This window comes from Carya illinoinensis, chromosome 11 (genome assembly GCF_018687715.1).
Source record: "Carya illinoinensis cultivar Pawnee chromosome 11, C.illinoinensisPawnee_v1, whole genome shotgun sequence".
Classification (NCBI taxonomy): Eukaryota; Viridiplantae; Streptophyta; class Magnoliopsida; order Fagales; family Juglandaceae; genus Carya; species Carya illinoinensis.
Genome location: NC_056762.1, coordinates 33986588 through 34013429, shown reverse-complemented (window position 1 = coordinate 34013429; position 26842 = coordinate 33986588). Strand labels below are relative to the sequence as shown.

The following is a 26842-nucleotide window of genomic DNA, read 5'->3' as shown; positions in this document are numbered from 1 at the left end:
ACTCTTTCATTAAAACCTTTAATCATGCAAAAATCCTCAACCAATAGTCATATATACATGTTAACAATACTCCATAAAAATTTCTGACCAATATCTATCCATTAGCTTGGTCAAAAACTCCAAACTATAACATATTCTCCAGTTTATCTCCCAGAATGACCTTTCTATAGTTTACATAATATTTGACTGACCAAATAATCTTCAAATGAGGCAAATAAGATATCCATGTAAACTAGACTAAAAAAGGAACAACTTATATGAAGGAGACTTTATGATAAAACACTTACAAAAGCTTCGAAATGGGTATACAAAAAAACTCCTAAAAGCTGTCCGAGAGAGAGTGTTTGATATTCTTTTAATGGAAAGTATAAATGAAAATAATTTCGTGGGGAGAGGTGGCTGGAGATACTTCTAACTATCTCCAATAATCAAAAACACACTTCTGATACCATAGTAAATAATAACACTAACTATGTAGTTAGACAAAAACCTATACGATTAATGGATTCGTGAAAATTTATGGGGTCTTCACGAGGTTCCTAAAGTTAATAGAAATTTCACAATTAAATTTCTAGCAGGCTGTTACAGTGGGGACGCCGGTTCCTACAAAGACGTGGAAGAATAAGCTCAGGCCACTACTAATCAGTGGCCAAACGTCTCAACCATGAACTTAAAATTGAAAATTGAAAAAAACAAAAACAAAAATGCAAAAGTGGTTGAAAAAAAAAAATCAGTTGATGGTGTGTTGTTGTTGTCAAACATAATTATAATACCAGAAGAATGCTTATTATTATGGTCTATGTTGTGACGCCCCCAAATTCCGTTTGGGATCAGACGGACATTTGAAACGTCGAGACATGCAACACAAGGTTACCTGCCCCCGTTCATGACATATAAGATGCAATAATCCTAACATGCATCTAACATTATGCAATATTCGCAGCGGATAATTTTTTTCTTTAGCAATACTATGCACCAAACTGAAAATATCTCAATACTTAAAACATACTTCATACATAAAGATCCATTGAATAACTAAGATCACAACACTATTCCAAAATAGTTGTGATCCAAAAGTACTGGAGATGCAACTCCATCGTATAAGTAGTAATTTAACTACTATATTAACATTAACGACGCACCGTCGTTCAATCGACTGTGTCTAGTTGGTCAGCTCCTGATCCTCCTTCAGGTCCTGTAACAAGATCTACCATTCGAGAGGAATGGTAGTTGGGACTACCACAGTGAGATTTGATTACAAATCTCAGTAAGTTAACAAAAAATTTCCACACATGCTAATGATGCATAGATGACAGTAAAAGCATAAATGCATAATCAAATTCATAAGTGATTAAAGAATAACTTAGCGTACAACATAGCATAATTGACATAACTTAAATTGAAACATGAACTGAACTTGACTTGACATGAATTTGATCTGAAACTTGACTTAGTATGAACTTGCTCTGAAACTTGAATTAACATGAAAAATACATACTCCACAGTTGTTGTGGCCCCATGTATTCTACGTGTAAATACATACTCCACAGTTGTTGTGGCCCCATGTATTCTACACAAACTTGACTTAACATTAAAAATACATATTCCACAGTTGTTGTGGCCCCATGTATTCTACACAAACTTGACTTAACATGAAAAATACATACTCCACAGTTGTTGTGGCCCCATGTATTCTATGTGTAAATACATACTCCACAGTTGTTGTAGCCCCATGTATTCTACACAAACTTGACTTAACATTAAAAATACATACTCCACAGTTGTTGTGGCCCCATGTATTCTACACAAACTTGACTTAACATGAAAAATACATACTCCACAGTTGTTGTGGCCCCATGTATTTTACGCATCACAATTGTAGTTAAATACATACTCCACAGTTGTTGTGGCCCCATGTATTCTACACATCATAATGTACTCAAGATGAAATGTGACTGGAATACGAAAGGACTGAAGTCCTGACGTAACATAACGTGAATTGAATATAACTTAGAATACATGACCAACTTGAGATAGAAACATTTCGTAACATGGCATAACATATAATAGACAATATATTTAACATGACATACTTGCAACAGTGAATATTACATGACTTGACTTACATGTAATAGATGACATACTTAGCATGACGTACTTGTAATGTACAGTAATACATAACAGAATATATTATGTAACAGATAAAAATTGATGACAGAATAAATTCTGTATAATAGACAATTACATGATAACTTGACATGGCATGACACATATGATAACACACATACATACACTGTAGTTCTTTTACTTAGCACACATACACAGTAGACTGCTAGTAAGTTAAAAGCTAACTTACCTCGATCTCCGCGTTTCTTATAAAACTTCAAGTGCGATCACGATGAACTGTAATTAGTGATTCTAAAAGTTAGAACTAAATCACTAATAATTTGAAATATGGAAAATACTAATTTAAAGAGTAAAATTTTCATTTTACTCTCTACATGTGGGAAAATGACCGTTTTACCCATAACTTAAGGATTTTGCATACTAACTCCAAAAGTTTCCAAAATTTACATTCCTCATGTAAATCTTGTCCTAAACTTAAATATCAACTCAGAAAAATTTAAAACAAAACACAACTATGAAGAACACACTATGGTCGAAACATCCATAGGCCATTTCCCTTTATTTTTGTTGCAATTCCTTCCAACTTCAAAACTCATGCTTAAACCAAAATTTTGCAATAAACATCTTCCAATCCTAAGTTCAAAACCATACTTAAAACATCCATTTAGAAAAAGCTAATAATCAACACCAAACTTTTTTGTAAAAAGATCCAAGCACTTGAATCACAAGTTTTGACCTTAAATCAAAACATTTCCAAGAATTTCAAAAATCAAATCTTACTTCTAACATATTCATAATATCATCCTAACATCAACCATGCTTTAAATCATCAAACTAAAGTCACCAAAATCACAAAATAACATTTGGAGTTTTTGGTTTTACACTTATTCCAAAAACAGAAACTTTTTCCTCAACTAGTTTTGATAAATCTCTTGATCTATGACTTATAAATATATGATCTTCAAACCAAACCATCACATGGTTTAAAAAGATGTCCTAAAACATATATAAGCTTCTAATTCAAGATCATATGGTTAGAAATTAACCAAAACATAAATTTAGCCAAGAATATCCACACTTTGACTTATTTGAATATCTCTTTGCATAAAATTTCATATCTTTGAAACTAATATCAAATATCTTCAAAATAATAATATAACATGTATATAAGATGTTTAGGATCCTCCAATAAAATTATCAAAGTCATTAGAATAGGTTTAGACCACCAAAGAGTTAAACTTTCTCAAAACAGAAACTGTTTTTCCTCTTCCAGTTTCTAAGTTTCTAAATCTAAGAACATCTTTCATCAAAACTTTTAATCATGTAAAAATCCTCAACCAATAGTCACATATACATGTTAACAATACTCCATAAAAATTTCGGACCAATATCTATCCATTAGCTTGGTCAAAAACTCCAAACTATAACATATTCTCCAGTTTATCTCCTAGAATGACCTTTCTATAGTTTATACAATATTTGACTGACCAAATGATCTTCAAATGGGGCAAATAAGATATCCATGTAAACTAGACTCAAAAAGGAACAACTTATATGAAGGAGACTTTATGATAAAACACTTACAACAGCTTCGAAATGGGTGTGCAAAAGAACTCCTAAAAGCTGTCCGAGAGAGAGTGTTTGGTATTCTTTCAATGGAAAGCATAAATGAAGATAATTTCGTGGGGAGGGGTGGCTGGAGATACTTGTGGATAAGATATGGAAGAGATGAGGCTGGAGTGAGAGTTAAGTGTAGGACTCTCTTACCCGAAGTGAGAGTTAAGTGTAGGACTCTCTTACCGGAGTGAGAGTGGAGTGTAGGACTCTCTTACCTAATAATATCTACAAAAATCAACTCAAGATATTTTTACCCAATAATATCCACAAAATTAGCTTAAAATATTTTCTAAATGTGGAGTAGACTTGGAAGAGTAAGGTGGTTAAAATCTTTCCATGTGTATTTTAAATCTATGTTCTTAAGATATTTTCCAAATGTGTATTTTGCTTAGGTGTCATGATCTCACACCTTGATTTCCTTCACAATTCCATCTAATGGTTTCTCTTTGTACTAAGTATCTAATACTATTTATTATGTGTGGTTAAGATCTTGCCAAATATCCAAATAAAATTTCGCTAACCTAATTTGGATATTTCATACTGTGATTTTGAAAACATAGCGTTTAGTACGTTTACCGAGATTACTATTCACTCCAAAAATAAACGTAATAAACTTAGTACTGAAAAATCCTAAATATTCAATTAAGCCTAGTGGTGTAGACTATAATGTATTCTGACACTTCTAACTATCTCAAATAATTAAAATCGCATTTCTGGCACCATAGTGAGTGATAACACTAACTATGTTGACAGGCTAAAACCTATGCGATTAGTCGATTCATGTAAACTTACGGAATTTTCACGAGGTTCTTAAGGTCAAAAGAAATTCCACAATTGAATTTCTAGCGGGCTGTTACATATATGGTGTTTGTTTCTTGTTTGCTTCTGAATTTGTGCTTTGGATTAAAGATGGCCAAGGGTAAAGGGCGTTTCCTTTAGTTAAAATTGTTGGTTTTGCTATCCAGCTTCAATGTAAATTGCATCTAAATAGTTTCTGGGTTTTTTGGCTTCTTCTTCTTCTCCTCTATTTCTATTTTTTTTTTCCTTTTTTTGTATTTCCTATGGACGACAAAAATGGATTCACCACATAATTCTTAATTATATGTGCACTTATTATTCAGTTTTATATTCTAAAATTCATTTTTTTAAATCCAAAAACTAGGATTAGCTCTTAGAGAAGAAGGCATGGTGCAAGGTGCTAAAGTCTGCAAGAGAAGATAGGCTACGGAGAGGATGAGTGCTTCCAAACGTGCAGGATGGGTTGGTTTGGTGCCAGCAAGACGGAGAGAATGGAAGGGACAAAGGTTTACGTGTGGCAAAAGGAAATCAGTTCTTCTACGTACCACCGGGGTTGCATCCCCGGCTAACTGGCATATGCCACGTTTATTGAGTTTTTTTTTTTTTTTTTAAAGAGATGAAAAAAGCAGAAAGAGGAGGAAAACAATTTTGAGCGGCATTTTGAGCATTTTGGACCAGAGGAGAGGAGAGAAATCAGGCAAAGAAAGAGGAGATATGAGAATCCTCGGGGTTCGGTCGCCATCGCCAGCCATCTTTTGTCGCCGTCTTCAGCCGACTTTCGTCACCGTCGTTCATTCCATACACGCCTCCCAGCTTCCAGATCTGTCGCCGTTGCGTAAGTAACTTAGGTGTTCAACCATCTACTCTCGGGCTTGTCTGTTTTGGGTTGTCGGCCTTCTCTGTTTTTGGTTGTCGGCGACATCTGTGCTTGCCGTTGGTTTGTTCTGTGATTTTGTTTTGATTTCATGTCAGTTTTGTTATAGTGATAGGTTCATACGATGAACGTTTGTGGCTGGTGGGTGGCTCTGTTTGTGGTTTTGGTGTGATTATTATAACACTAATTTATCAATGCGTTGGATAGACGTGTTAGATTTCTATAAACACTAATTTATTAGACCTGGTGGGATTATTGTGTATGTTGTACTGGGTTTGTTTCCTTGTGTTTGAGTTAATTAAGTATGAATATTCCAAAACAAAAACGCTATGGCCAACAATTTGAGTTAAAACATAAATACTCCATTTATAGGAAATTCCTATTTGACAATCAGTCAAGTGCATTTACTTCGCCTGGTTGATTTAGTAATGGATTTCTAACTTCAATGAGTATGTTGAACCTATTTTAAGAGGTATAATAGTTTGAATTGGCCTGACTCAACGTCCTTCCATTTATAATTTCCTAAGGTGGACTTTTTCATTAGTGTTTGACATCTTATGCTGGACCTCTCATGATGAAGAAAGGAGAATGAATTGGTTGCCTTTTAACTGGTGGGTTTGAAAACTTGAAAAATGAAATTTAATTTCCCAAAGGAATCAAGATATTAATGAAGTGTTATTTGTGGATAAGTGTTTACTAGGTTGGATTATTTTGTTCGAGTTAAGTGTAAATGAGATAATAAATATAAATTAGAAAAATTATAGTAATACAATATACGGATTATTTTATTTTATATTTATTACTTTTATAAATTACCCATATGTTAATGGCCAATTTTTTCACATGTACTGATATTTCATATCTAATATCTTGTATGCATATAATATTTACCAGCCTACCAACATATTTTGTAACAAATATATGTGTGTTACAATTTTTAACTTGTATCACAATTTATAAAAATTGTATAAATTATTGTATAGGAATGTATTGATACTCTTATTCTATCGTAAGATATAAATTGACAATGCATTTGTCTTCTTTTCAGCATGGGAAACGAGAAAGAACAACCACCCTCCCTTACACCTGGCAGCTCAAACACCTCATTTGCGGTATATATCAATACAAAAATATTTAGACTTTAATGAGTTTTTATTTATTAGAAAGTTACATCAATAACAAGATGTTGTGTTCATATGTTAGGGCATACCATCAACTAGTCCAAACATCCCAAATTACATGCTTGTTACTTTGGACCGGTGCCTGCGTGGTCACCTGCTTTTCTACCATATTCAGTTGGCAACCAATACCCATTTCAACATGGCATGGAAAGTCCGACTCCTCACATCAGTAGAAGCTCTGCTACAAGCAACTATAAAGGTACAAAGGATAATAGACCTAATGGTGGGGAAACTGAAGTGCAATGTGATTCTCCAAGAGTTGAAGAAAGTACTAAGGATAGGCAAAATACACGGGAAATAGAGGATTGTAGTTCTGGGACATCTCAAAATATGGTAATGGATGATGATGATATGGTTGAGGAGCTAACCAATGGGATGGAGTTTAATTCCTTTGAAGATTTATTGAGTTATTATAAGCAATATGGTAAGAAATGTGGCTTTGGGGTGATGATCAAAAGGACTGAGATAGGAGAAGATGAGGCTGTTAGATATGTCACCCTTGCTTGTGTTCAGGGTGGGAAGTCTCGGAATAGGACATTGAATGTCACCAACTCACGTCCAACAGGGAAGACGGAATGTAACGCAAAGATTAATGCCGTAAGAATTGATGGAAAGCTTCGATTGACTACAATTCATAATATCCATAACCATGGCCTCAATCCAAAAAAATCTCACTTCTTTCGATGTAATAGAGAAGTGAGTGAGTCGGTAAAAAGAATCCTAGATACAAATGACTTGGGTGGCATCCGAATGAATAAGAGTTTCGGATCTCTTGTTGTTGGTGCGGGTGGATTTGAGAACCTTCTATTTTTGGAAAAGGATTGTCGTAATTATATCGATAAAGTAAAACATTTACGACTTGGAGCTGGTGGTGCTGGAGCACTTAATGAGTATTTTTTATGGATGCAGTATAGAAATCCTGGGTTTTTTGCTTTGATGGATTTAGATGATGACGGGAGGTTAAAGAATGTCTTCTGGGCAGACCCCCGTAGTAGAACAGCCTACCAATATTTTAGTGACGTGGTCACATTCGACACCACTTACCTGACGAATAGATATGGGATGCTCTTTGCATCATTTGTTGGTGTAAACCACTATGGGCAATCAATTTTGTTGAGAGCAGGCTTGATTTCCAGCCAGGATACTGAGACTTTTGTATGGTTATTCCAGATCTGGCTGCAATGTATGGATGGTATAACTCCGAAAGCTATTATCATTGATCAGGATAGAACAATGAAAAATGCAATCGCTATTGTTTTCCAGAAACCAAACATAGATTTTGCCTGTGGCATATACTAAAGAAAGTTCCAGAGAAATTTGGCTCATATGCTTCATACAAAAATGGGATGAAAAATGAATTGGTAAAATGTGTGTATGACACTCAATCTATTGAAGAGTTTGAGAAGTGTTGAGATAAATTGATTACCACTTACAACTTGCAAGAGAATGCGTGGTTGAAAAGCCTATACGTTAACCGTAAGCATTGGGTACCGGCATTTTTGAAAGAGTCATTTTGGCCTAGAATGAGTATGACATGGCGGAGTGAGAGCATGATAGCATTTTTTGACGGTTACGTTCATGCTAAGACAAACCTAAAAGAGTTTTTTGACCAGTTTGATAACGCATTGAAGAAAAAAATTGAGAATGAAATTGCCGCAAACTTCCACTCATTTAGTGTCACAATTCCCTACATTTCTAGATCACTAATTGAGAAGATATTTCAAGAGTTGTACACGAATGCAAAGTTCAAGGAAGTTCAAAAGCAAGTTACTGGCATGATCGATTTGAATCCAAAGTTACTTGAGAGTGATGGTGCATTACACATTTATAGGGTTGAAGATGAAATTCGTTTGGAAGATTTCACTAAGCCGGTGACACATTCTGTGGATTTCAGTACGGTAGATGCAACTGCAAAGTATTCTTGTGGATTATTTGAGATGAGGGGAATATTGTGTCAACACGTTTACACCGTTTTTAGATGTAACGAGATAAAAGTTTTGCCAGATAAATATATTTTAGATCGATGGAGGAATGATATTAAAAGGCGATACACATTAATCCATAGTAGCTATGATGCAGGGAAACAGCGGGCAGATTTTAATATATATTCAAAATTATTGAATATTTGTTACCAAATGATTACTCGTGCAGCGGGTACTAGAGCGCATACTGACGATACAAAAAGTAAGTTATATGTAATGATTGAGTTGTATGATGCCAACCAAGAACCCCCATTAATGACCAAAACGGGTTCCAATGCATGTAGTACGGCAAATGACACAAATACAGGAAGTGGTTCTGGTCAAGTATGCAGTCCATATATTGTGCGAGGGAAAGGCAGACCCCCATCTTTGCGGAGAGCATCAATGATGGAGATAGACATGCGAAAAGTTAAGGCGAAGACGAAAAAAGCACCATCAAAAGGAAAACGTAAAGAGATATAAATATTTAGCATTACAAAGTAAGTTATATTTTACTCTCTGCTTACAAAAATTAATGTATTCTTACTTGTTACTTGATTATTAGAGAGATGGAGGAGATACACCAGCCGTGGACACTTGCAGAAATTTATTTGGAAATACTCAGATGGATATGCCTAATGTTGAAATTACTGGATCCCAGCTCCGAGAAACAGTGATTCAGAGTCAAGAAAGTGTAAGTGGATTGAGTTATTTTTCCCTCTACTTTTGAATGTATTTATCGACACGACGTTAATATTTGGGTTTTTACTCTTTATAGATGCAGTTTGGGTTGGATGAATCACAACTGTTGAAGTATGGGATGGATGGAAATGACATGGATTGATCACAAGGCAGGGAATGATTTATGGGGATTTTCATGTATTTTTTTTGTGGCCTTTAATCACATATTTGTGGACTTTAATTGATTTTGGTGGACTTTATTGTATTTTTGGTGGACTTTAATTGAGTTAATAATTCTAATTGAGTTATTAGAGTATTTTGTGGCTTGATGAATATTTAAGGGCATTTATAAATTTTTGTGACTTTCCAAGATTTTTGTATATTGATGGAGTATTATTTGTGGATTTTAGGAGTATTTTGTGGATTTAATTAGATTTTGGTAGATTGAGTTGAATGTAAATTCAGGGCATTTATTAATGTATTTTTAGTTGATATTATTGAGTTATTAGAGTATTTTGTGGCTGGATGAGAGATTCAGGGCATTTATTAATTTTTGTGAATTTCCAAGATTTTTGTATATTGATGGAGTATTATTTGTGGATTTTAGGAGTATTTTGTGGATTTAAAAGGAGTCTTGTTGTGGCTTGGATGTGAGAATACGCTATTGTATTTTATTCTGTACATATGATTAATAGATTTGAAAGTATGGATGGTACAGTTTGGATGGAAACTGTGATCTTAAATGATCGACCACTTTTGGGGATGTTTTCGTTTATACAAATTTGGTTACAGTTATACCAAATTGTATCGGCCAATGAAGTTTCCATATTATGGTTTTTTGGTTATTCTTGTTGAAATGTTATGAATATGGTTTCAGAATTTATCTTGTTGAAATTTTGTAAATAGATGTTTGTATCACATTCTGGTCAGGGGAGGATCTGCTTTAGTTGCTGAATGGTGGGAGGTAAGAGTATATAACGTCCAAGCTGAGGACAATAAAGAGTATGAGTGTGTGTGAGTCTGCCAGGTTTTAACATACACATTTGTGGACCAGTTTGTCAACAATCAGTTCAATGACACAAATAGAATGGCGATTTATACATCATCTAGTTAGTTTCTAGTCCAATACTTTGGTTGACTACAAACTGACTACAAACACTTCATATTACGTGAAGTGCACGTCCAATACAAGTGCAAAAGTCGAGTACAAAAATAAAAGACCAACATAAGTGATGGTTTACAAACACTAGAATGATGATTACTTGGATACTACAAGATAGAATGCAACAAAAAATGCAAATGCCCAAAACCTAAGGGGAAGCTGTGTGCGTCTGAGCCTGATCTCAGCTTCTCTATTTTCAATCTCAACCACCCTCCCTTCTAGCTCAATCTCCCTCTTCTCGACATCAAGCAATTTCTTCTCAAGTTCTTTCAGTTTCCTTAATAGTGCTTGGATGGTCATTTCTCGAAGTTCAAGCTCTCCCATCTGATCTCTATCTACCCATTTGAAAAAACTTGCAATATGGTAATCCCTACTCGAATGCAGCAAATGCCCAAAAATGTTAGATGATTCAATTCATACAAAATCATGTTAAAAAAAGGTATCTTGTGTAGAAATTTAAATGTCATTACCTGTGTATTGTACTTTGGACACCCTAAGAAGGGTCGTCCTGGATTTCTTGCAGTATTTGCATATCTCATCGTGGCTTCAACCTCACAGTAACATTTAGTAGATTATGCGGAAGAAATTGATGATGCTGACATTGTTAGATCCCCCAAAATCACAAAGTAGTTAACTTGGAGAGAGTTTTCAAAAGAGTTTTTTGTGCATGTACTTGTTAGTGAGTACATGATGAGAGAAATGCAAAAAACATAGAAAAAGAATTAGAAGATTTATAGAATCCCAAAAAATCATTTCATAAACCATAACAAAATATAACTGGACAGAAAAAGATGCCAAAATTGTCAATCTCCCAACCATGTGTTGCTCGAATAATATCTACTTCCTAATTAATAGAGGCATTCAATAAGTGATGGTTATACTGCTATTCAAATATGTTTCACAAATTATCAATCAATTGATCTAAAGACTAAGACCATAAAAGCTTTGGCTGGGTTATTTTAGTTCCTTTTGTTTTCATCCAAGCCTGAGCAGATATATAGAAAGCATACTAAACAATTAACCCAGTCAAGAAAATGGAAATGGGTGTCCATGGTTTTTGTTTACAAAGCCAAACAATTTCTACAAACTCGAATACAGTGAAGACTCGGAATAGGGAGGGTCAATTAATACAGGGCATCCATTCGAAATAACTAAATTTACTTGGATAAGAAAACAAAATCGAAACTCAATCAGCTACCAGTTTGTTACAATCAGCTACCAGTTTCAAGATGCAAAACAGATTACAAACAAAAATAACAGGGCTTGATTTTCACTGAGGATACTGAGGCCCCTGCAAAGCCGGTTTATGGACAAAGTAAGTTTTATTTTCCTATGCAATAAACAATACAGAACTCAAAAGGGTATCCTTCGAAAACAATACCCGATAGAATCTAATTTCTTAATATGCACAAGAGGAAAGGGTACCTCAGAAACCCAATGAATCTGAGCTTCAAATCTGCCGCTCCCACAAGTTCTTTGGTTCCATGGTCCCCCAGGCCAAGGGCAAAAAAAAATTTTTTGAGAAGGGGGGTGTTCGTGGGTGTTCTAGGCTTCGTGAGTGTTCTAGGGCTCGTGGAGAACACAAACGCTGGCTGTGGAGAAGACTAAGGGGCCTTCGTTGGATGGGCTTCGTGAGTCTCAGTATGTATGGGTTTTCGAAGGGGAGAAAAAGATTGGGGGTTTCAATGGGGAGTACATCGTGATGCCGGGATGGGGGTTTTGCTTGGCTAAACACGACGACGAAGATGAGTGCTCGAAGACGATGGGGTGAAGCATCAAACGGTGACTTCTGTGTCGATATGGGTTTTCGAAGGGGAGAAAAAGATTGGGGGTTTTGATGGGGAGTAGATCGTGATGCCAGGATGGGAGTTTTTGTTGGCTGACCATGACGACGACGATTTTGATGGCTCAAAGCCGATGGGGCGAAGCATCAAACGGTGACTTCTATGTCGATATGGATTTTCGGTGGGAAGAAAAAGATTGAGGGTTTTGATGGGGAGTAAATCGTGATGTTGGGATGGGGGTTTTGGTTGGCTAACCACGATGACAACGATTTTGATGGCTCGAAGCCGATGGGGCAGACAGAAGGAAGATGGTGGACGGTGAACTCTATTTTGGGATGGGGTTTCAAAGGTTCGAAGGAAGAAAATTTATTTTCAGTCTTTTAATTTCATTCTATTGTATTTCCTTTTCCCAAACAAAAAGACGTGTTTTAAATTTTATTTTAATTTATAAAAAAAATTAAGTCAGCTGACGTGCCACGCGGGGGCCAGGCGGGTTGCGTGTAGCATTTTTCAAAAGAAATAGATGATTGGGAGATCAGGTGTTTTCGGGTGCAGCCTCACTTTTTCTAGATGGCTTACGTGGCACGATGCAAAAATGGGTTTTAAACCTATCCGGCTGGAAGCTTTTTCCCTTTTTTTAACCGGACTCAAGTTTTCTGTTTTCCAGAGCTTTCGAAACGCAACACGAGTTAGAGAATCGAAACGAGGACAATCCAACTGAGCAAAACCCTAGCAACTTGGGTCTCACTGGTACTGAGCTGCTCACCGAGGTTCTGAGTTATGGCGGAGATGATCCTCACCTCCGAGAAACTTTCCAATTCTTCATCGTTGAATCCTCCTTCCCGGATAATTTGCCACGTGTATTTTCCTCTCCAAACCTTCTTTCGATTTTAAAATTTGTTCGGAATTTCATGATCTTGTTGGTTGCTTGTTTAAGTGCTGTAGTCATTAAAGTGTTCAATGGCATTCTTAATTTTTATGTGACGCAAGCTTTTAAGAGGTGATAAATTTGTAGCTTTTGGACTAGATTCGACTATTTGGTTCATCCTGGTTGTCTATGCTCTTATTGGGATGTAAAAGCTTTTTTTTATTTCACAGGATAATGCCTTCAGATCTTCACGACTTATTCGTTTCAATTCTTTATTAGTCAATTTATTTATTATTTCCATTTTCTGAATCATGCCATCCGACTGAGCTGGGCTGGGGTTGCCCTTTTATGGTTGGATGAACATTCTAGGTTCGTGAACACTGAGATAGACTGAGATTAACATGAGAAGTTAAATTGGAGCGGATCTATGGCAAAGTTGTGTACTATGTTCTGAAGGTAGTATAAGTAATTGTTTTTTGGTAAGTCAAGAAAGTGTTACTGGAAGTAATATTGATGTTGTGCAGTCTTTGAAAAAAAAATTAGAATCTGTCTAAATAATGTAAATGAATAAGAGATTTCTATAAACTTATCCTTTTGTATTGCTCAAGCTTTTTGTATTTTATGTTGAATTAGTCTGCAGTTTTTTTTTTTTCAACTATTCATGTGTTTCCCCCACTTTAAGGCAGGTGCCAGAAGCAATTTTCACAATATACATGTCCTCGATGCAACTCTCGGTACTGTTCCCTCCACTGTTATAAGGTATGCAGAATTGATGCCTGCTTTTTGCATGACGTTGTCTGCGTTTAGCATTGCAGCATATTTTTTAAGGGCCAGGGCTTTGTTTGGATTGTTTGTTTGTTGTTTTCTTGGATATCTTTGCTTTATATAACTTCCTTCTTTTAAATCGAAAGTTAGACATATGCTTACCTTTGAATTAGGATTTTTGTGAGTTGCTTTGTGTGTGTGTGTGTGTGTGTGTGTGTGTGTGTGTGTGTGTGAGAGAGAGAGAGAGAGAGAGAGAGAGAGAGAGAAGTGGGGGGAATCCTGATGCTATTCATCACTTTGCTTATAGCTGAACAAGTGGGTTCTTGTGTCTTATTGATTCTTATCCAAATTCTATATTATTTGAAGAGTCCTCGTAAGATTTCTTTTTGGGTTGGTTTGATTGAATATAGGCGGTGTTCTGAGTTATGGTTAATGATTTGTTTTCTCTAACAGTCACATAGTCTTCGATGCACTGAGTCCTTCATGCGAGAAAATGTAGTTGAGGAGCTTCAGCAGATGCAGTCCAATGATGAAACTAAACGGAAAATGTTAGACATATTAAAGCGGTTCCATTCAGAAGAGGAAACAGAGAGGATGGATGAGGATGGTATGTTTTTTTTTTTTTTCTGTGATAAGTAGATGAGGATGCTATGTTAGATGTACTTTTTTATTTTCCTTTGAGATTGTTGGGTTATCTTGCAATTTTGGTGAAGTGGGCTGTTATCAATTGTCACAGAATATTTTAGACATGAAACTCTGTTAAAATATATATCTGCAATATAGCATACTTGAAGTGATAGGGGACCCAAATGACAAGCATGTGAATCTAAAATTTCCTAGGGTCTATCATAACAGACATGTTGCAGGGAAGGATATAGACTAAATGCAGAAAAGAAGATCTATGTATGGTGAAGGAAGTCTGGGCCAGAGCTTACAAAGCTGTCAGCACAATGTTTGCTCTACAATGTTTTTGAATTTCATTCGAAAAAATTCATTGGATGAGAAAAAAGCTGCCAATTTCTAGGGGCCACATCTCATTGGTGTAAAGCTAATGATTTACTTGTCCCTGTGATGGAGACATGTTACATATGTCCAGGGTTTAACTGGGTAAAAGACATGTTGCCTTTGTAGTCTTTGGGATTCCTTGTTATAAAATAACAGCTGCTAGTTGAAGTTGAGGATCTTTTGACTCAATTCTTTTTTGTTTTTGTTTTTTTTGGGGGGGGGGGGTTTGTTTAGGCCTGTGCCATTTTTCAATTTTTTTTTTTTTTGTAAGTAAAAATGTATTAATACCAATAAGCATAACCAAATACACTGGAAGTATACAAGAGAAAACGCCTAGCCCATAATAAAGAGCCCCTAATGAACATCGCTCAAGAGGGAGAACGGTTTCACAAATTTGAGGCATCATGTCATAAAAAAAAGGGCCTAACAGCTGCGTTCAACACTTAATATAAGCTTGACCAAGTCTTTTCTCTACTATGGTTTTGGCCTGCGAACTCATCCTCATCATCAACACTTGGGACATTTAAAACATAAAACAAACAAAGAGACCATTCAACAAAGTGATCATTTCTGCTGGTGAGCAGCCAAATTGATCATATAGCTTCAGTTGATGCATATTACAGCGTGTTTTAACTGCAGTTAATTATACATAAGATGGTTGAGTAAAGAATTGCAAGTAGTGGTTGATGGCATCCCGATGCTTTGATGGTTGCAAATTGACTACATGGGTAATTTATTTGAAATGCATATATGCTTAAGAATTCAAGTTAAAATGAAATAGCTCCACCTTTTTGTTCTTTATGTAGCAACTTTGGGACGACAAACTGAATGATTATTTGGAAGAGGTCCTGACTAAGTTCTGCTTTCTCTATTTTTTTATGGGCAGATTCAGCTGTGTCTGAAGAGATTATTCAAAGGATTTTGTCCGGTACATTCCTGTCTATCCTCTCCTTGTCTTCTAGATGCTAGATCTTAATTGCTTGCATATCTTTCAATTCTTTTCTGAGTTCACATTGCCAAATAAGTGGATCCCAGCACTCCTTAGGTTGTAGTTGGAGTGTGAATATCAGCTGGTATTTCTTCTGGATATTATGTTTTTGAAATTCTGCGCAATTGCCTAAAGCAGATGAGAGTGGGAAAATTAGTAGGGTTATCTTCCTGTAGTATGGATGATGTGATACTCCTATCCTATCACAACATGTCATGCCATTAAAATTACTTGTATAAGCACTATTTTTTTGGCCTCGTTTGGTAGTCATTTTATCCCATCTCATCTCATTCTCAAACATCAATTAAACATAAACACTTTTGAATTTCAAATCTTCAACTTTTTCATCCAATCATTACAACTTTCCCAAACTTCCAAACAAAACACAAAAAACAATTCAACTTTTTCAAATCCCAAAACAAAAATAATATTAAAAAATAATATTCTAACAATATTTGAATTTTATAATAGTTTTATTCAACTTTTTCTTTCTCATTTCCCAAAACACAAGAAAACATATTAACTCAATACATTTTATTACTGTTCATAGATTTCTCATCTAATCTCAACATCCAAACGATGGTCTTGTTTGGATGTCGAAACGAGATGAAAATTTTATCAATAGTAATAAAATAGTTTGAGTTAAGATATTTTATTAGATTTTGAGAAATGAGAGAAAAAAATTGAATAAAAATATTATTAGAATATAATTTTTTAATATAATTTTTATTTTAAAATTTGAAAAAGTAGAATTGTTACTCTTTTTGTTTAAAAGTTTGGAAAAGTTTTAATTAATGATTATATAAAAAAGTTGAAAATTTTAAATTGAAGCATTTATGTTTAAGTGATGTTTGAATGTTGAGATAAAATTATCATCCCATCTCAACATCCAAACGAGCTAATAATATGGCTTCCTATGTTAGGATTGGAGTACCACATATCCGTATTTTAAGACTATATAGTAATTACTCATTAGAGTTCATTTATCTTTCTTCTATGCAGGAGATCAAGTTAGTTTTGATGATTTATCTGCAGTAGAGAAGAAACAGTTCCAAAGAGCGCTTGCATCTGGGGAACTGAGTAAAATGATTGAGCCATGGGATCCTTGGTGGTTGAAGCCTTCTGCACGAACAATATCCCTCAGTCAGGAAGGAACTCAACTCATCCAGGCACTTGACAAGCAGGAAGAATCGGCATTACCACAAGAAGATTTAGAAAGTAACCAATCAAGTGAGATTCCTCCTGGCCCCGAAAGTCCACTACTTCCAATTAGCAAGCTTAGTTCCACAGAGCCATCACCATTTTTGGCTGTTCACCTGGTTGACATTTTATATAGCTACTGTTTCGCACTTCGACTATACAACGGAGAATGGCAATCAGATACCATAGGATCAGCCATGGTGGTGTTGAGTGTTTCCTCTGTCTTGGGTCAAGGCAGGCAACCAGAAACTGTGTTGGAAGCTCTGTCTCATTGCTTGGAGCAAATTTGCTCTCCGGCTTACAGACACATGGGTGGCTTGCAACTTGGATTGGTTCTTGTTGAAGATGTGATAAGCCTAATCTCTCTTGGGGGTCCTGCTTTGGTGTGTTCGCTCTGTGATCTGCAGAGGCTGATTCAGACCGGGGAGAGGGAACTGAAGTCGGAGAAACACAAAAAGTACACAAGGGTGGAAATTAGGAGTAAGCTCAAGCTTGCCGAGAGGAAGATCTATTTCATGATGTGTTGGGTCCATGAGCAGCCGGGTGAAGCTTGGTCTTCCTTAGCAGCCATTTTACGTGCAGAGAAAAGCTCTGCTGTTGATTATTATGGAGGCAGTAAGCAAGCTGTGAAAACGAACAATAAGGAAGAAACCAGAGGCAAGGCTTTGGTTGAAGAGATTTAAGTGATAGCATATGTTATGAGGATAGGTGAATTATTACCTTTTTTTTTTTTCTTAGCTGAAAATGTATATGAATATTTTTGCCATCCGAATCAAGCACGCATGTGAAAGGAATGTTGAAACTTTTTACATGCAAATAGTTTACTTGCTGAAGATCTTGATTATGCTGTCTCATAAAAAGATATTGATTATGCCAATTTTAAGTACGTTTTGACAATTTTTTTTTTCGAGGATAAATAAGTAGAGGAAAAAAATGAGTGTTTTGGAATCAATGGATGCTTGCCTTTGGATTTTATTTTATTTTAAAAAAATATAGTAAGCATTGTATTATTATTTTTTAAATAAATAAATATAAGATTTATATGAAAAAATTAATTTTTTAATAATAATTTTTTTAAAAAGAAGTATACGGTTTTTACATATAATAAGTACCATATAATTCAAAATTATATGTGCTTAGAAAAAAAAATTCAAAATTATATGTAATATTATTATTGTTATTTTTTTTTTTTTTTGGCTACTATTTATCGGGCATTGGGCCTAATTACTAATTAGCATATACCCCAGCTAGTCTATCTTCCTTGAAGATTCGTTGGTGTTTTTTTATCTTTCTTGAAGATTTGTTGGTGTTTTTATTTTTACTAGGTTAAAGTAACATACAAAGTATGTTTGCTTAGTTGAATTAAATAATTATTTTACAAAAATAATATTTTTTTAAATAAAATTTGTAAAAAATAGTTGATGACATATATAACTTAAAAGACATTACTTCAACTTTTATACAAGTAATATAATTAATAGAATATTATAAAGGAATTTTAACAAATAAATTAATTACTACGATCAGTATTTTAATTCTTGTTAGCACACGTGCAACAAGAATTTACTGAAAAACCATTAGAGGAAATATACAATTTGTAATATGCTTGTGATATCCTGTATTTTTATTTGTTTTAATTAAATAATTATTTTATTTATTAATAATATTAGTTCTCTTGTTTTAAATTTAACATGATTTTCGTTGTAGTATTTTTATTTACATTTTTTCTATTTTTTTGTATCCTTTTATTTTATTATACTTGTATTATAAATCATTACTTAGTAATATATTTTAACTGCCATAAAATATAAGTGTCATTCTCATAAAAATAGTGTCCAAACTAAAACAAATTCACGTAAAATCAAGTCCAAATCTTAGATGCAATCACTTTTTATCATGATTTAGAATTCAAGAGTAACAATGTAATAAAGTCTTCAAATTGGTACGTGGATATTTATGTTTCACTGGAAAAGCTAGTTTGCATTTTTGTAATTACTTTTAACTCTACATTACCCTCACGAAAAAGTTGAAGGCAAATCTCAATCTTAAAAAGAATAAAATATTATTTTAAGGAAATTGATATTTGATAGTATAATTATCAAATATACCTACCAAATATGTCCACTCATATATTTTATTTTTATTTTTATGTTTTATTTTTTATCAATCGTTAAGAATGTTTAAAAAATATTTAAAATAAATAAAATAAAAAAACTCATTCAGATTCTTGTTGCATCTAGGGAGTTGTTTATTGTTGGGTTTAAGTTGTCTTTGTTAGTAGGCCTCTGATGTTGTTTATTATTGAGTTTAAGTTGGTGTGGATTGTCATTTTTGGGCCCAACCCATAATAGGTGAAGCCAGTCACTTTTTACAAACCTATCATGTGCTAGAGTCGAATGGAGTCAACTTAATGGTAACTTAATGGAGAAACAAAGAAATAAACAGAAAATAATAAAAAATTACTGTTCATACGTTAGATACATTAGATAGCCACTTTTATATATAGAAGATTTGGACGTTGATTTTTATTATTTTTAAAAACAGATTGGGCTTTAAGAATCTGATAATTGTTATAAAACTTTCTTAAAGGAGAGAGAGATAGAGAGATAGAGCTCAGAGAGGTTATGAAACTTATGAATTTCTTAAAGAATTCAACGATATATATAGGCGTACAAAGGGAACTATGCCAGTTACTATGCAGTACTATGCTGGCACTATGTGCACTGTGCTATGTCGGCCAGTTACTATGCAGTACTATACTGGCACTATGCGCACTGTGCTATGTCGGCCAGTTACTATGCCAGTTACTATGCAGTACTATGCTGGCACTATGCGCACTGTGCTATGTCGGCCATTTACTATGCCAGTTACTATGCAGTACTATGCTGGCACTATGCTCACTGTGTTATGTCGGTCATTCACTATGCCAGTACTATGCTGGCACTATGCACTGTGCATTTGACGGCTAGCTCAAGGTGGTCATACAATTTTACAATGTTATTTTACAACACTCCCCCTTTGGATGACCACATATAATGAATATGCCTCGTTAAAACCTTGCCAAGGAAAAACCCTGTGGGAAAAAATCAATGGCGAAGGAAAAAGAGTACAATATTCATGTGTACCGTAAAATGCTTTAAGATTGCCTCATTAAAACCTTGCGAAGGAAAACCCAGTGGGATAAAACCTTAGCGAAAGAAAAAGAGTACAATCAGCATAAGTCTTCAAGACATTACTCCCCCTGAAAAGTGCATGATAAAAGGTCTTCAAGTCTCCGCATTCCAATGTTCTGCACAATCTTCTTAAATGTTGCAGTTGGTAATGCTTTTGTGAATAAATCTGCCAGATTATCACTTGATCGTACCTTCTTGATATCAATTTCAACTTTCTTCTCATGAATTGTAATGATCTTCTTGTGTGTATCTGAAAGATAATTCGCATCTGTACATCCAACTAACTGTGGACTTGATCCATGTTGATAAAATAATCACAACTGGATCTTTCTGCTCATCACTACTCTTCTGGAGTTGTACTCTTCTGGAGTTCTTGTAATTAACACAGTTAGTGGAGAATTCATCAATATTAAACCGCTAACCTCATTTTTTAATAAAAACGGTGGCCAGCCTTTTAAGATCAGACAAGCACCGCGGATTTTCAACTCCTCTGTAGGTGTCAGGCGTGCTGTCAGGCACCGCAGCTGTCAGACGTGCTGTCAGGCGCCGCAGAGCTATGAAGCTATATTTCGTCTCTTTTCTCTTGCTTCATGAGAGATGCTGTATCATAATTTTCTCTATAAAAGAGATATTCAGCTCATCTTCATTCGCATCTCATCTTCTTCACTTTTCTGTAATCATACTGCATTTTTACTCTGCAATCTCTTTCTGCATTCTTATCCTGCAATGGCTCAGCGATCTTCTCGTGGCCAATATATGAGGTACTCTGCACCTAGTTCATCAGCTGTACCTGCTACTACCACAGGTGCTATCATGCAATATAATGATCTGACTCATAGGTCAGATAATGAAGCTATCTATGAGCTTGTGAGTCTCGGTACCCGATACTCATCATCCATTGTCGCATTTTCTCAGCGACTACAATCCAGAACTTGTGGAGTTGACAATCTCCACGAGAATATTGCTATACTTCAGCGACTTCTTCTGGAGTCCAACATGAAGATAGAATCAATAAAGCAAGAGAATATGAATTTAAAATCCTTGCTTAAATCTTCTTTTCGATTGTCCACCCCTTTAGATAGGGATGCCATGCAGATTCTTGAAGAATAAGAGCGTTTGAAGAATGAGGCAAAGTGCCTCAAATTTCTGTAATTCTTACTTCAAGATAATAAAATAATATTTCACAAATATTCATATTTATGTTTCTATCTTCTGGTAGATTTCTGTGTGCTCATTTTTTATTTCTTCTTTAATAATGCACACTTCATATTAAACCCATAATATGAATCTGAAATACTAATTGTATTAAAAGATGGTATTTCATGACTAATAACATCATCCATCTTCCCCTTGAAGACGCAAGGGTTTCAGATTTATATTTCAAATATGTGCAGTTTTCATGAGCTCTTCTGGAGCCTCAATGACATTTAAATCATATATATATAAACTGCAATAATAGCTTGTTTCCATTTGCGTTTGGATTGCTTTAGATCATATAAGGATCTCTGAAACTTGATAGAATACATATTTCTAGATGTATTCATATTAAAAGCTTCAGACATTTTCTATCCTTCAGGGATTTTCATATATATATATCATGATCCAATGATCCATATAAATATGCAGTTAATCATGCATATCCAAACTCTCGGTAACTTTCAAGTTAATAAAAATCTCAATATGATTTCAACCACTTTAAAATCATATCAATATTGTTTCTTCGAGAAACTAACTTGTGATTTCTATATCACATTTTCATATTAAAAGCTTCAGGCTTTTTATATCATGTATATAAATATCCACTGATATTTAACAAAAATCACCTCTTTAGGTGTTTGGACTTCAAGTCCATATTTATCACATTTTACTTAGTGATATCAATTCTGCAGGAATTGAGAAACTGACTCGTGATTTATATATCACATTTTCATTTCCATAAATACCCACTGACATTCAACAAGCATCACCTCTTTAGGTGTTTGGACTATAAGTCCTGATGCATCATATTTTACTAGTGAATCAATTCTGCAGGAATTGTTTCTTTCAAATATTGGCCAATATTTTACGTCGGTATTCTTCGACGGTTCTTGATTCACTTTCTCCATTACTTCTGGTAATGTCAATTGCCATCTCATATGGAAATACGTTGTCGACAACGATTTTATTTCTATCCATAATTTCTCCATTATTCATGAAATGTAACGAGATCTCGTTATTTTCAGGTACCTGTCCCTCTTCAAGGGAAGACATTTTCATGAAAAACCTCTTCAGGAGGCACTCTTCAGGAGATTTATACTCTTCAAGAGTTTATATAGGAGAATTTTATACAGAAAATTTGGATGGACTTTATTGCTTGTTCTGTGGGTATGGCCTCTTCAGGAGCACCAAATTATTTGTGCTTTTCTCTTTTGAGATGCTCTATCTTTTGTATCAATACATCTCACATGCCTTTAAACATGTCTTTAGACTGCTGAATTTCTTAATTATCCTACAGAGACTTCAATCCTCGCTGAGATTTTAGCAGCTAGAATATGAGACATTTTTATCTTATTGCATCCAAAATTTAATTATCATCTGAACTTCTGGTTCACATATGATAATCAAGATAACGTCGAATTATTTCATCTTATTTGCTTCTGGCAAATTTTTCTTTCCACTTCTGATGGTAAGACTTTATAATAAAAGAATCTTCTAGTTCTTTTATGGACGTCCATATGAAAATCATTCGACTTATCATAATTGATTTTGGATGATCAAGATAACCATGAAAAGATACAAATATTTTGAATCATATCACCTTTGGATGCATCATAATATTTGATTCAATAATTTGTATAATATCATCTCAAAGAGAAAGCTTACAGCTTTTCCAATACGAGCTTCTGGCCCGAAAAGATATTCATTATCACGTCCAATCTCTTAGTTTCTTTGAATGAAACGCATCATTCTTTTCACTTCAGGGAATAGAATGATATAAATTTATTATCATTCACTTCAGGGAATGATGTAGATCTAGTAAGACATGAATAATGATTCTTATCAAAAACTCATTATTTTGCTCAGTCACTGAAAGACCTGACACAAATTTAGAATATATTGTGAACGTTTGCATTTCATATTACTACTTCAGGAGCATACTCGATATTGCTACTTCATGAGCACATTCGAGACGTTCATTCAAATATATATTCTTTCCACAATTTCAATTATGCAACTTCAGGTACATAAATCATAATGAGTTTTTGGTACAAGTATCACTCATATGAGATACTCAATAAAATTATTGATTTAGGGCGATCCTTCAAGGATGCTCCATTTCCATTCTCAAATAAATCATATCATCAATAATTTATAACAAGTATAAAAGAATAAATAAAACTTTCATTACTACAAAATATTGCAGAATATAAAAATATTTTATAATAAGATAAAGGAAATACATTAATTAAAAAGGAACACTTTCATGATCAACTCTACCACTAGAATCCTCAAAGAAATCAGAAACATCAAGACTTATAATATCTTCTCCATCTATAGAATCTAAAGCATATGATGGTTCAGTAAAATTTGTTTCAAATTTCTTTGTTTTTTCTTTTATAGAAGATTGGTATAAGTCAACCAAGTGTTTCTCTGTACGACAGATACGAGCCCAATGTCCAGTCATACCACATCTATGGCATCAATCTTCATCTTTCTTTAAAAGTTTGTTTTGGTGACTTTTGCCCTTTTCTGAGTTGAACCACTTCTGGTGGTACGGTGTATATCTATTATTGTCCCTTTTAGTGTGGTCACTTCTAGAACCTCCACTTCCATAGTTTTTCTTACCACGTCCACGTCCTCTTTTTCTTTGAAAAGATGCACCATTCGCTTCTGGGAATGATGTAAATCTAATACCATTCACTTCAGGGAATGATATAGAACCAGTAGGATGTGACTGGTGATTTCTTAATAAAAGCTCATTATTTTGCTCAGCTAATAGAAGACAAGATATAAATTCAGAATATTTCTTGAACTTTTGCTCTCGATACTGCTGCTGCAGGAGCACATTCGAGGCATGAAAAGTAGTATATGTCTTCTCTAACAAGTCATCATCAGTGACTTTTTCACCACATAATTTCAATAGCAAGCTAATTTTAAAGAGTGCAGAGTTATACTCACCAACACTCTTGAAGTCTTGCAACTTCAGGTGCATCCAATCATGACGAGCTTTTGGGAGGATTACCGTTTTCTGGTGTTCATATCTCTCCCTTAAATCATTCCACAAAATAAGTGGATCTTTCACCGTTAAATACTCAGTTTTTAATTCTTCATGAAGATGGTGCCGAAGGAAAATCATTGCCTTAGCACGGTCCTGCAGGGACCCTTGATTTCCTTCTTTAATAGTATCTCCCAGGTTCATTGCATCCAGATGGATTTCAGCATCAATGATCCAAGATAAATAATTTTTTCCAGAAATGTCAAGAGCAACGAATTCCAATTTTGTAAGATTTGACATTTTTTACATATATAAATCAAGAATATAAAAATACATTGAAAAACTTACTTGAAGTAGAGGACTACTAGCTTCAAAATCGTCAGAACTTTCGTGCTGATAACGTGTTATAAAACTTTCTTAAAGGAGAGAGAGATAGAGAGATAGAGCTCAGAGAGGTTATGAAACTTATGAATTTCTTAAAGAATTCAACGATATATATAGGCGTACAAAGGGAACTATGCCAGTTACTATGCAGTACTATGCTGGCACTATGTGCACTGTGCTATGTCGGCCAGTTACTATGCAGTACTATACTGGCACTATGCGCACTGTGCTATGTCGGCCAATTACTATGCTAGTTACTATGCAGTACTATGCTGGCACTATGCGCACTGTGCTATGTCGGCCATTTACTATGCCAGTTACTATGCAGTACTATGCTGGCACTATGCTCACTGTGTTATGTCGGTCATTCACTATGCCAGTACTATGCTGGCACTATGCACTGTGCATTTGACGGCTAGCTCAAGGTGGTCATACAATTTTACAATGTTATTTTACAACAATAATGACATTCTTTCTTTATTTTTTTGAAAATTGATAATGACATTCTTGACAGAAGACTTGTTTGCTAACAGTCTGGAAATGCGTTCCTATAATCTTGGCCCGCAAAGTTTAAGGCAGTTTGGTAAATATGATTCATCTCAAAATTATTATTTTAATTCAAAATTTTTATCTTATTATTATAATTTTTTTAAATTTTTACACAAAATATAATACATAATTCAATTTTTTCAAATCTCAATACAACTTTTTTAAATTTTAAAATAATAATAACATTTAAAAATAATATTTTAAATTTTTATCTCAATTTAAAATTATCATCTCAACCTCCAAACTTTCCCGAAACGGCATGGTTCAAATACTTTTAGCTAAGATGATTTTTAAATCATTAATATTTTATTTTGTATTAACACTAAAGATAAGATTATTAAGATAATAACAATTGTCAGTGATAAAAAGGTTTCCGAGGGTTATACATAATCATGATTTAAAATGGAGTATTCTTATAAAGTGAAAATACTTAACTGTTATAGTTTTGACGTTAATCTGATATTCGGATACTTATCTATAAAATAAATATAAAAATTTACTTGATTCAACGTTAAAACTTAAGTCAACAGACTGTTGAGAGGACAAAATACCTATATTTGATGATTTTTACATCCCAGTTTGCCTTAACAAATGACCTCTCAGGTGGTGACCACCCTTACTATTCGGACTGTCTTAAACTACGTTGATGTACCCTCTCTATCTTAGCATTCTGAAAATCCTGCAATTGACCCATGGCTTGCCCAACATGGATAGTAGGATGAAGGAAGAAATTCTCAATACATAACAACATTCCTCTTAAGCCAAATCTTCCTCATAATAATTGTTAATTCAGCAAATTCTTACTTATCAAGAGTACCGCTCATATGCTCCGCTCAAGAGTCAGAAAGTCCAACTCCCAACTACTTGTTTTCTGAATTTTTTGACGATCAATACTCCAAACATCCCCAAATGCAACACAATTCCAAAGCCATGAGCCACATTTTCGAAAAACAAACCACAAATGGGACAGAGATCGTATTCAATCACCATCTTTATCGCTAAACTTGCTCCTGTTGTTGATAAACCATTGTGACATGCTTTCCAAATAAAAATCTTAACCACCATTGAAAGAGTGAGGGTGAATTCCGTAACCTGCCCCACAAAAACCAAGAGTAACATGCACAATCTTTTTTATAATTTTTTATATAATATGTTATAAAATAAAGATATTTATGTAAAATAATATTATTGTATAAAAATATCCTTTGCTTAAAATATTTACATAAAAGAAATTCTATATACAATATTACTATTCTGCTTTTATTTATGTAAGATATTGTAAACTTATCACATTTAAATATTTTTTTATTAATAATAAATATGTTATATTTTATATAATATTTTATATAATAAAACGAAAGAAGAATCAAATTTAATATATAGTATTACTCGTATATATATAATTGTAAAATATTTTTATCTAACATTTTATATGGTACACTTTGTCGTGTCCGTATGTATATTAGTTGTGTTTAAATATTGAGATGAAAGTTAAAAATTAATTAAAATATTATTTAGAATATTAATATT

At 34.2% G+C, this 26842-nt stretch overlaps 2 protein-coding genes across 3 annotated transcripts; both read left to right on the top strand.

Moving 5' to 3' along the window:
* Positions 1-6741: 6741 nt before the first annotated feature.
* LOC122282411 (protein FAR-RED IMPAIRED RESPONSE 1-like) lies at positions 6742-7896 on the top strand. Its single transcript, XM_043094364.1, has one exon. It carries the CDS (start codon positions 6742-6744, stop codon positions 7894-7896), a length of 1155 nt encoding a protein of 384 aa, XP_042950298.1.
* Positions 7897-12803: 4907 nt separating this feature from the next.
* Positions 12804-17888, top strand: LOC122282126 (zinc finger HIT domain-containing protein 2). 2 transcript variants are annotated; one of them, XM_043094084.1, is made up of 5 exons: positions 12804-13045; positions 13740-13812; positions 14272-14425; positions 15710-15751; positions 16814-17888. In XM_043094084.1, exons 1-5 carry the CDS (start codon positions 12966-12968, stop codon positions 17692-17694), a joined length of 1230 nt encoding a protein of 409 aa, XP_042950018.1. In that variant the 5' UTR covers positions 12804-12965; the 3' UTR covers positions 17695-17888. The 2 variants fall into 2 exon arrangements, with proteins under 2 accessions (XP_042950018.1, XP_042950019.1); XM_043094085.1 differs by having other exon boundaries at positions 12830-13045; positions 13736-13812.
* The last annotated feature ends 8954 nt before the right edge of the window (positions 17889-26842 follow it).